This window comes from Prinia subflava, chromosome 1, assembly GCF_021018805.1.
Source record: "Prinia subflava isolate CZ2003 ecotype Zambia chromosome 1, Cam_Psub_1.2, whole genome shotgun sequence".
NCBI lineage: Eukaryota > Metazoa > Chordata > Aves > Passeriformes > Cisticolidae > Prinia > Prinia subflava.
In genome coordinates, this window is record NC_086247.1 from 121,261,613 (window position 1) to 121,273,845 (window position 12,233).

At 39.1% G+C, this 12,233-nt stretch overlaps 1 protein-coding gene across 1 annotated transcript; it reads left to right on the top strand.

Annotated features, from left to right (window-relative positions):
• The first annotated feature begins 4,387 nt into the window (after positions 1-4,387).
• Positions 4,388-7,424, top strand: NPVF (neuropeptide VF precursor). The gene is made up of 3 exons (XM_063391226.1): positions 4,388-4,525; positions 6,323-6,695; positions 7,378-7,424. The coding sequence occupies exons 1-3, from the start codon at positions 4,388-4,390 to the stop codon at positions 7,422-7,424; spliced, it is 558 nt and encodes a 185-aa protein (XP_063247296.1).
• The last annotated feature ends 4,809 nt before the right edge of the window (positions 7,425-12,233 follow it).

Genomic DNA, 12,233 nt, shown 5'->3' on the forward strand with positions numbered 1-12,233 from the left:
CTTGCATTGTGCACCCACAACTGAAGCACAACACAGCACAGCCGACACAACCCCCTCCATGGCATGGGAATGGGTGAAAAATGAATAGAATTGCTTGCCAATGAAAAGAGTTACAGATTTTTTAATCTTCTTACTTCAAAATGAGCCATAGGATAGGTCGTATAATACATAATGGCAAAATGAATATATTATGAATGATTTATCATTATGGAAATGCACAGATGCTTATTGGTGTCATGAGTCATATAACATGCAATTTTCACACGATATGTTGTTAATAATGGATAAGAATTTATCAGTATATTCTCATATGAAAAAAGAGCAATATTAAAACTTTCACTGGAATCAAATCACTGTGCGTGGAGTTGCTTATGAAATTGAGCTACTTTTGCCATTACTACTAATTATATATTAATGTCAAATTTTTGAAGTAGATATCCATCAACTTGTCACAAATAAGATCCACCTTACTCTTATACCGCTAAGCCAACCAAAATGCTCCCACCTATGTGCCAAAATGTGCCTACCTGCATTAAATGAAGGGAAAACCAGACGCAAACACTACCTTTCCCTAGTCTCTAGCATGCATCAGTGGGAAAACTCTGAATTGTCACTGCCTGTGAGGCTTGTTTCACATGTAGATGGCACAGCTCATACCTACTGAACTGAGGAATTTTCAAAACAGAAGTCCAGTTATGTTAGAGTTCTCTGAATAGCTTGGCTGATGAGTAATGTAAGACGGCAAGAAAAAACAAGTGTAGGACCAGAGTCTAAGAACTCAAAAATTATTTTCAACAATACATAGAGTTGCTTCCCCTCCCTGTGCCTTAATCAGACCCTTTGTGGATCAAGAGAAGCTATTAAAGAATAAACAGCCCCACTTCTACAACACAGTGTGTCACCAACAAATGTGTCTTCCCTCCACAAATAAATAATTTTAATAGATCATGACAGGATGCCTCAGCTACCACAGCTGGAAGTCATCTGGGCCAGCTTATGCTGCTACTGAAGTCATGATCACATTGATGAAGAGCACTCATGTTACCCATTCTGGTATTTGAGCAGGGTCTGACAAGTCCTTTCTCAGGAAAGTAATGATCACTGTAATTTCTTGACTTAAAATTTGCAAGGAGTTCCTGCTGTAGAGCCATCAAAGGCAAATTAATTCATTGGAAAGCACAAGGACACCCTGACTGCCTGGCCTACAAAACACCTAAAAACTTCACTTTGTGTTGATTAGAAAACCAACATACATAGGAGACAAGCTGAATGTCAAGAAAGCCTGTTTTGGCTTAGACAACAGCATTTTCAGGACAGGACAAAACATTTTCTTTCTCTGTCCAGGGAAAGCACAATTTGTATTTATGCCAAACAATGTAGGAGAGATTTTTTTGATCTTGCAAATACTATTTAATTTAGAAGGCAAATACCTTCACAGAGTTAATTGCAATATCATTGATCAAGAGAGGTTCATAAAACAGCAGCTAGATAAAAGGAAGGCCCAGTGGTAAATGACCACATTAGATAGATATGAGAGTATGAATTGCATTCTTTATTGTTATTGTAGGTCTTTATTGTTACCATAAAGTAAAAGAACTTGGAAAATCTGTCTAGTCCCACAGACTGAAGCCCTCTGACATGAGGCTCCAGAGAGTCAGGAATCCACATTCAGCCCTTGATGAAAAGAGAAAATTGCTGCTCCTGATCTGTTCAGAGCACTAAGAGGACATGGGCTCCTTCTAGAGATCTTCTCCATTGACATTTTATTCCCTCTGTTTTCCAAATAATTTGGAACAGATTTGCAAATACCAAAATTTTGGTATCCCCAGAATTCTATTTCCCTGCCATGAACATTATTTAAAAACAGAAGACAAGTCACCTACTCTGAGAAGAGGGCTCATGCCAAGGCACTCTGAGGACAAATGCATCCTCATGCATTCTCACTTCCTGCACACATGGCTTACGTGTGTTCATACAAGCTCTCTTCATGAACCACTACAGGTATGGTATCTTTTCCCTCCCTACCTACCACATCCCACCCTAAAGCACCTTGTGGAACAGCCTCAGAAAATGCAAGGGGAACCACTGCCCCTTGAGACTGTACAGAACTGTGCTTATTCCCATCACATGAGCCAGAAAAGTGATCTTGCAGCCCAGAAAGCCAACCATAACCTGGGCTGCATCAAAAGAAGTGTGACCAGAAGGTGAAGGAGGTGAGTCTGCCCCTCTACTCCACTCTCATGAGATTCCACCTGAATTATGGCATCCAGCTCTGGGCCCGCTGACATATCAAGGACATGGGCCCATTGGAATGGGTCCAGATGAGGGCAATGAAGATGTTCAGAGGGCTGGACATCCTTTCCTATGAAGACAGGCTGAGAAATTTGGGGTTGTTCAGCCTGGAGAAAGGAAGGCTCCAGAAAGACCTGAAGCACCTTTCAGTACCTAAAGGGACCCTACAAGAAAGCTGGAGAGAGACTTTTTACAAGGGTCTGCAGTGAAAGGACAAGGGAAAATAGCTTTAAACCTAAAGAGAGTGGACTTGGATTGGATATATGGAAGAAATTCTTCACTGTGAGGGTGGTGAGGCACTGGAACAGGTTGCCAAAAAAAGTTGTGGGTATCCCATCCCTGGAAGTGGATGGCCAGCTTGGATGGGGATCAGAGAAACCTGGTCTAGGGGAAAAAGCCCCTGCCTATGGCATGGGGGGGTTGGAACTAGATCAACTTTAAGGTCCCTTCCAACTCAAAACCATCTATGATTCTATGGTCTTTGAACCCAAGTTTTTCTGCTGTCAGCCAGGGCCACAAGGATTGCACACCAAAAGAAACAAGGAGTACAAAAATGTAAGTGTAAAAATTGAAATATAAATGTACAACAGCAAAGGAAAGTGACACACAAAAGCCAGTAAATTATTAAAATACATTCTTTTCTCACAGGAACTCCTAATTATCTTACTGATACCATTCTCATCTATTTTAGCAATTTGAGGGTCTTTGTCACATAAAAAATGAGCAGAATCTTTGACACCCTCTCCACCTGGGGAGGCTCATCTAAGAGAAACTGTCCCCTTTTCACTTCCAGCTCTGTCAATGGGATTTCCCTCTGAAGGCTGCTTATGGCTTTCAGAGTCTCAGCTTCAGAGAATATAAGATAGAAATGACATGCATGCACCCATCAAAACAGTCAACTTAATCAAATAATGAGGTTATTTACAAATCCTTCAGCTTCACTGTGCAGCAAAGACAGTAGCATACTGTCAACAGGTAAACAGTCCATACTATCCATGCTGCCCACAGCATAAAATGTGTTCTCTTAGGACAACATTGCTAGTGCTGTGATGGAATGGACATTTTACAACTCCGGTGTTAAACTGCAAAATAACATGTCTAGAGTCCAATTTTCAGTGTGAGCACTTAGTGTGAACAATCAGATTTCCTCCACATGGGGCTGATTTTAAGTACTAATTTAAATCAGTTCAAGAACTTAGGAATAACAAATGGAAGAGCAACACAATGTGTTTTTTTCTAATATTAGTCTGGCTCACCAGCCTATCTAGCAACCAATTCAATGTGTGCTTTAAGGGTAGGTTTAGTCTGCACCCTGAGTCTCCTTCTGGGACAGAACGTGCATGGGTACTCCAGTACTTTCACTGTGTTCAGCTAAGTGGCAGAAACCTTTCCTGTTGGAAATTTGGCCAAAAAATATAGATGTAACATAACCTTAGGAATTTCTAAAAATTTACCTTATGGGCAGGGTTTCAAAAGCATGTACCTAATCGATTCAGAATGCAAATTAATATGTTAAATTTAGAGCATAGACACTATGTACGTCAATAGATCGCTCTGATGCATAACATCTCTTAGGATCTGATCAACAACTCCAATACACAGCACTTGATTTCAATGGGACAAATGTTCCTAGTGTACATAAGTATAAACAAGCATTCTGTGGTCCAAAAGGATTGTTTAAGCAGAAGAATGCTTACATGGAGAAAGCTTCCTTTCATAGTCCTTCTGAGGACACTGATACAAAAGAAAGAAACAAGGTGATTTTGTCTACTAGTGATGGAGCATTGTGGCTATTGTATATCCCTACTATTGTGGCTCTCAAAATTAGCTAATTAAGACATAGTTTACCAGAAGAAAATACTTGTAGAGTCAGCGTGTCCCTAACAAGAAGTTGTCTAAATGGCTTCACAGAAGAAATTCCCAACATTCTTCAAATATATTCAAATTACTTACCTAATTAATACTGGGAATTGGAGCTTTAGAGACTGATGTCATGGTGAAAAAAAATTGTTTTGTTTTCTGATTATATAAAAAGATGGCAGTTTTATTTTCTGCAGAGATTCTGAGCTCTCTAAGTAAGCTTAACTTGAGAAAAATGAAAATCACTTCAAGCAAGAAGTTGAATCTATTTGCTTTAGCTACGGTGGCCTTTCTCACATCCAACAGCTTGTGCTTAAATGAACCAATGAAGTCCAGGCTGCAGAGCAGAGAAGACGATGATAAATACTACGAGGTAAGATCTGTATTAACATGACATTGTTTGGGGGAACTGTGGGTCACATCCTGAGCACACTGGATGTTTTAGCACAGGCTGTCCTAAACTCATTCCACAGCATTCAGCATTACAGCACTAGCAGTATGAAAAAAGCTTGTTGAAAGAATTTTCAGGAAATTCATTTGCTCAAACATACATACTGTGTAAATCAACTCATGTTTCAATTTTCTTGCAGTACAGATTTGTGATTAGGCTGCGACTTTTTCTGAAATGCTTCTTACTTACACAGTGAGTCCTCAATTAACATTCCTGTCAGGAATTTTATGCACATAATATAACAGATAGATTATTAATCCAAAATTAATAAAGGCATGCTTGTAATACTCAAAGAATAATGATAAACAGAGAACATTTTAAATCTAATATAGTTAATGGTCTTAAAATTTTACTCTGGAAACTGCCTATAAAAATTTCTTTGCAGGGTTGCACATTTATTATGTCTCAATAGGTGCCAAATGAAATTTGCACACTTCATCTGTATTATTTTTCATGTCTTCCCTGCAAATACTCCCTAGGAAATAGAAGCCAAACTCTCTTTTTGACTTATCATCATCGGTATAATATACATCCTTCAAAACAAAATACAATTTCAACTATGCTAATCAAATCCTCTGGACTTTACGTCACTATCTTTTATACACTTCCAGTGTGCAGATGCAATCAGAGGGATAGTTTATTTAATGTTTTAATCACTAAGTATGAACTAGAATGGCTCATTCCCATACTCTGCCAGTAAATGGAGAAGTTCACAGGGAAGACAAATATGGATGAGGAAGTGAAATTAAAAATAGTAGCATTTGTGTTTTTAACTGAAATTTAAATCCATTTTTGTACACATTTGCCGCTAAGTCCTGGAAACTTATTTTTGTCACAAAAGTAAGTGATTTTCAATATGCTGAAGGAAGAATACTGCTCTATAAGAAGGGTCATACTGATAAAGTTGTTTTTCAGGCAATAGCTGCCCTTTACATCATGAGGCAGGTAATATTCTAGGCTCAGCTCTTCACTGTATGACAACATAGATACAGAAAGTATATTTTGTGCTGGTTGCACAAAAATTAGGAGCCCAGGAGCTCTCAATGCGTCTTGTGTACTAGTGGAGGACTAAAACCATTTAAAGCATCCTCTAATCTGCAGGGCCAGAACAGGCATGATGTATACTTAACCTAAAAGCTTTCCATCCCCTTCCCTGTTGGCCTGGGTGGATATTGGGTCCAAGGCAACCACCCAGTGCTGAGGAAGAAATGAGCTATACCTTCAGGTAGCTTGGTCCATCCTCTTGTTCATCCAGACCAGATCAGTAAGAGTCTGGGGCTGTGTGAAGTCACTAAATATGTTCAGCATCTTCCCTTCCAGAGAACTTCAGGTGGTGATACCAGCAAATGTGGACATGACAGCAACTGCTGTCCTACCTTAATTGATTGCACAGGTACTGACACCCGTGCCCAGAAATGTTTCCAACTGACACCATTTGAGTTGAACCATTTGCTGATACTGATATGCAAATGTGGTCTTGTAGTCAGAGCTCTGAAAAGGTAAGCAGCACAATGTCAGCATATGAAGTAATCCATATGAAGGAGCTCACGTTACAATAGAGATTAGCAAATAGAACTAAAAAAATTTACATATTCAAAAAAATAAGACCATTATCCATCAGCTGTCTAAGGAGGTATGAAATTGAATGCTTTGTGTCATTGGTAGCTGGAGTAATGCCCTATAAAATGATCATATCCTTTTAAAATTATTTTTCTTTAGATAAAAGATAATATCTTGGAAGAAAAGCAGAGGAGTCTCAGTTTTGAAGAAATGGGAGACTGGGGGTCAAAAGATATCATTAAAATGAACCCTTTAACAGCAAGCAAGATGCCAAATTCAGTTGCTAATTTACCTCTTAGATTTGGAAGAAATTATCCAGAAGAAAGAAGCATTAAACCATTTGCTAATTTGCCCCTGAGATTTGGAAGAGCTTTTGGAGAGAACATACCTAATAATGCTCCAAAGGTATCACACAGGCTTGGGAGATCTCCACTTGTTAAAGGTTCCAGTCAATCACTTCTAAATTTGCCACAGAGATTTGGGAAGTCACTGGCTGTCAATCTGCCTCGAGACATTCAGGAATCCGAACCAGGTAATGCTACACAAGTGTTCAAGCCACATATTAAAATGCATATTAAATCATGGGTTAGCAATGATTAAACACAGCTAGAATTCCTCTAGGAATATTCCTAAGCATTTCAATATGAGTTCAATTTGCCAAAAGAAAGATTGCAGTTCATCAAATCGAAAACTCTCATCAAAAGTAGCGGAGAATCTTTTTATAAAACCTTTTCTAATGAGAAGGGGCCAAATAGCCAAATCTGAAAATGTTCATATGACAGGATTAGATTTGATGCTTTTTTAGATGAGGTTTCATTTTGAAAAGTTATAGCTTTAGTGAAGATGGTTCAGAATCATTAAAATATCCCATTTCAGCACTATAAAATTACAACTTACTTAAAAATTACTCTTCCATTTTCTAAATTTATGCAAATTGGAGTTAAAAAAGACAACATTCCAAGCTGAACAGCAGGATTCTGAAAATAATATTTTCAGATCCACTCCTAGTTTTTTTCATATTTTCTTACTGAGACAATGTTTGAGAATTTGACTTTTCATTCCACGTTATCGTGAAAAAATTTTAATGACATCTGAGAATTTTTTTCAGGATACAAAAACTATTTCCTGCTATTACTAAGAATAATTTAAACCATCTCTTCAATAACAGTCCTTCTTATCATATGCCTTACTGGAACTGCCCATTTGTCTTGTAGCCAAGTTTCAGTTGGCTACCCCTGACCTCCATCTGACACATGCATAAAGTAGAAGTTCAAGCCAGAAAAGATAACAGATATATTAGAAGCCAAGGTTCTCTCTCATTTAATTTGGTTCCTTTCATTCCTTTTCACTGTCTCACCCAATTATAACAACTTTTGTTTTATTTGTCTGGTATTTTTAGGGATATGAATTCTAGCAATTACGGTTATACTGGAATGAAATTATGAAGACAGAATCTGAAAGACTTGGAAAAGCTGCAATGTGTTTTCAAAACTAAAGGTCATGAAAAGGAAATGTGTGAATTGAAATGCAAACCTGCCTTCATGTATGCATAATGTATTTTTTTTTCTGTACAAACCCTTGACATATAAGGCAATGATGATTGTAGTGATTACTGTAGCAGTTTATTTCAGTGGCAGTGTAGTATAAATTCTATTTATTTCTGTGCTACTTATGTCCTATTGGTTGTAAAATTGAATTTCAGAGCAATGGCTATAGAGTTAAAAGCGTTTTAAGCAGAATTAAAAGAAGCATAAAATTAATAAAGATGCATGGTTCAAATAAAAAGAAGCCTACAATGTGAAGAACAATCAGAAGCAGAATCAAAACTGCTGATAGCCTTTGTGTCATGAGCAGCTAAAAAATCAAGTGTTGAGAAAACACTTTTCCTGGTTTTTATGGGTCATCTTAGATATAAATCTGAAAGGCAACTTGTCTCTCTGGCAGTTGGTTCCTACACCTCTTCTGCTCACCAGTTAGTCCAGCTTTAAATTGACATTAGAATCCCACACACAAATGGGTGTCCTCATCAGCAGCCCTTTGATGCTCAGTCTGTTCAATAGGTTAACCAGATAATCCATCTGTCTCCAGTTCCTGGCCCTCAGACCTCCAGGTCCCTTTGACACCTCAGCTTCTAGCAACCAGCCAACTCACTCTATTCTCCAGCTAGCCTGGCTTGAGATTCGCTATCAGATCACACACACACGTGCACAGCATCCATGCACAGTGTCCATTCAGTGTCTGGCTGAACCTCCTCAAGGCTTTGAGTGGTTCTGTTCAAGTCCCATCAAGAAGTGGTCTAGGAGTTCTGATCTTTGTTACTGTCCTGTTGCCTATTCTTCCTCAAGGTTTGGGTATCTGAGAGTTTATTACTTTTCCTGTCTCTTGTCTAAGTCTTTATGCTGAAAAATCAGTAATCAGATATCCTTACATTCCACATATCTTTAGACGAACCTGGAAAAAAACCCTATCAAATTGATCCGATAAATTCATAGATGGGACAGATGCTGACTTGCCATTCCTCCATAAAGTTAATGAGGCTGCAGGACATTATTAAACCTGTGCCTGGTTAATCTAATTCAAAGGAATCAGCCTATAGTCCTGAGAATATATATTCTCTCTACTCACTCATACTGGAAATAATAGAGATAGGAAATTCTACACAGATAAAAACCAAGGAGATTACACTTTCTGAATGTAAGAGTCCCAAACAAATCTTTGTGTTTTTCGCTGAGCCTCAGAAAACACTTTACCTAACAAATGCTATTGAAAGACCTGTTTTGCAGTATAACACTTGGGTACAGCAGCCAAGTCCATGCTGAAGGTCACTGGTCAACAAATCTTGTGTGGGGATAGTCAAAGATGCAGGCCATGAAGTAGGTGTCTTGCCATTGCCTACCACCAGAACAGGTGTCATTCATTCTTCAGTCAGGAAAACCAGGGTCTTTGAGTGATTTACAGCCAAATGGACAGCAGAAGGAAATGCCCTGAACCTTGAGCTGTTTCTGGTCCTGCAAACCTCACTACACATCACGTGAACCAAAAGCAAACAAGATTTGTGAGAATCCCTGAGCAGCAATAGAAGCTGCCTTTCTAAGGCACATATCACCTAGCAACAGGGAAGGGGTACACATCAATTGGCATTAATGATAGCTGCTGTGGGAGGAAAGCAGAAGCCCAAACACTGGCCCAGCAGCAGGTACAATTAAGTTGTCCCCTTATTGAAAGCTTCACAGCACGGATACAGGAGATGGCTATTGATTTATTTTTCCCTCAGCAGAGGAACTTCTAGGTGAAAAGTACATAAAGTAGGAATTATGCTATGTTGTGCAAAATTTCTATTTGGCTTGAGAGCACATGAGCCAAGAAAACAATCACTAGATAGTGCAACAGGAGGAGAAGGGGCACAACAGGCAACATACATTGCTCTAGCTATCATTCACTGGATTATTTATTATCCACATACAGATATTATTCATGAATTGGGAAAAGGCAAGGAAAGGACACAAGTAAATCAATTGACAGAGTATTGAGACTTCCTGGCATGAATTCTTGTAGGGTTCAGGAGCTCCCAGCCTTCCTTGGTATACAAGTAATATTTATGCCTATTATTAAAGTCTCCCTGCAAAAAACACCAGGCTTATTTTAGGTTCTGACCTAAGCTTAAAGAGAAGACAGCTGACAATGTACTGATTAATTTATAAGTCCAAAGGCTCATCATGGGGTTGATTTCAATATATCATTTAGACAGATTTAGTGGAGTGTAAAGTGACACTTTTGGTTTACCCTCAGAATGAGCCAGACTTGGGAATTATGTTTGAAATATGTCAGTCTTAGATGGCTTTCAATTACTTTTGCCACTGCCTTTTGAATTTTCTTTAAAATATGACAAGTGGGCTATCCTTAGTCATGTCAGACCACTAGAAATCTCCAAACTTTAGGCAAGCCATTTTAAAAATTTCCCCAAGTTTAAGAGCACCTGTTAGCAGGAATTGGAAATGCTTTTATTAGTGCCACCCACGAAAGTACATCTGGTACAGGTACATTGACAGCCATAGATATCTGATCTGCATTTGTCCTGCTCTCCTGATGACATAATGCAGAAGGGCCTAGCTAGTGCTACTCAGTTCTTTTGTAGTACAGATTTTGGATGAGAAAATTTTGTGCTACTAGGAAGGAAAAGAGAGGCTTACAGTATCTTTATGTGTATTTTATCTCATGAAAAATGGATAGGGCAAAATATACATTTTTTCATCTCTTCATATCTGTGCACAATGAATCCTATGCAGTGATTAACCAGAAGGTCAGTCCTATGGCCTTACAACTGTATCCAATTAAAATTTTAGTGAAAACCAATGAAAAATGGGTTTCTTTTACAGTTAAATCCCTAGAAATAACTGGTAGGAGAATTATTCTAGATTGGCTTTCAGAAAACTCAGATATCTCTATAGGCTACCATTGTACTTGAAATATTGAAAAAAAGTACACAGTTATGACAGATTTCTAAACCCAGAACTTATTATGTGTATTCAGGTTATTCTATCCTTGTATTACCATCCTCCAACATGCTGATAGTGCATAAACTGAAATGAAAAACAGAAGGGTATTTCCATTGTTTGCAGGTCTTAAAAAAGGAGTCAGGTGATTAAGACAGACATAGGTCAGAAAAACCTTGCACAGGAAAATTCATTTTGCTACATCCCAAATTTTCAGAGGCACCCAAGTACTGCTTTGTCTCACACAGCAACACCTCAACAGATAATTATTTCTTTTAAGGCCATGATTTCAACAGGAGGTTAGACCACATGATCTCCTTTCTCCTCACATGTATTTGATACCTCAGCCACAGTGAAAGAAATGTTTAAATAATAGAAACTGGAGCTAAACATCACATGCTGCATACCGTAGCACAAATGCACAGACATGCAACAATGCAATATGAGTGTTGCAGGGCACACAGCTGGCTCTGCAAATACCACATTTGTGCATATACAGGTAACAAGTAATAGATGAAAAGCAGTTCAAAACCAGAGGCAACTATTAGGAATACTGTAAACCAAAAGTTTGCTTGGGTTTTGACCCTTAGTTCCTAAAGCTACCCCACCACACATGAAAGAAAACATTAAATTAGTTTGCATCACTGAGGTTCAAAGTATATCTTATATCTCTGAGGAGCTTTATATCAAAGTTATCAGTTGAAAATAGATTTATAAATTGTGGAGATACTTGAGATGGGCTGATCCAGGGTGGACACAAGGAGCCTACGAAAACACCATATTACTTCCATCTTCAGCTGGACAGTTAAGAAAAAACATAACAAAAGTCTCATGGGTGAAGATAAGGAAGATCACTCCCAAATTCTCTACTTCTACCTCCTCCACCTCTGCAGTGCAGGGAATAGCGATTGGGGCATGGGGTCAGTTAATTAAGTGATGTTTCTGCCATTCCTGCCCCCTCAGGGAGAAGACTCCTCACACTATTCCTCTGCTCCAACATGGGGTCCCTCCTCCTGGAGACACTGCTCCGTGGGCTTCTCCAGTTGGAGTCCCTGCCGTGGGCTGCACATCCTCACAAACTGCCACAGTGTGAGTCCCTCCCACGGGATGCTGTCCTCCAGGAGCAGACTGCCCAGTGTGGGTCCCCTGCAGGGACACAAGTCCTACCAGCAAACCTGCTTCAGCCCCAGCTTCCTACGTGGGTCAGAGCCTCTTTGTGGTATCCACTTGGCTCTGGCATGGGGTCCTCTGTGGGGTGTAGGGGAACAGCCTGCCTCACCTGGGTCTGCAGGATGTAGGGGGATCTCTGCATCCACATCTAGGGGCAATAAAGTGTTTGGAACTTATTCTATGGCCAATATGGAGAAGTTTATTTGTAAAAGAATGGAGACAAACCTTCTTTGAACTCTGCTGTTGAAGAGAGCGGCTCAAGAAAATCATAAAACACGTTTGGTGCTGAGCTTGTCTTTGAGTGTAGTTACCATTTTGTCTAACTACCTACTTGCCTTTAGAGACCACCATCAATTATGAGAGGTGCAGGTTTGCTTGTCTCTCAAGATGCATTTCAAATGAAATTG

What these genes read in the sequence shown, in the direction of transcription:
- NPVF (XM_063391226.1), top strand. Translation starts at nt 4,388, where the DNA reads ATGAAAATCACTTCAAGCAAGAAGTTGAATCTATTTGCTTTAGCTACG. An exon ending in ACGATGATAAATACTACGAG is followed by an intron (nt 4,526 to 6,322) that starts GTAAGATCTGTA and finishes ATTTTTCTTTAG; the next exon opens with ATAAAAGATAATATCTTGGA. An exon ending in CATTCAGGAATCCGAACCAG is followed by an intron (nt 6,696 to 7,377) that starts GTAATGCTACAC and finishes TTTGTCTTGTAG; the next exon opens with CCAAGTTTCAGTTGGCTACC.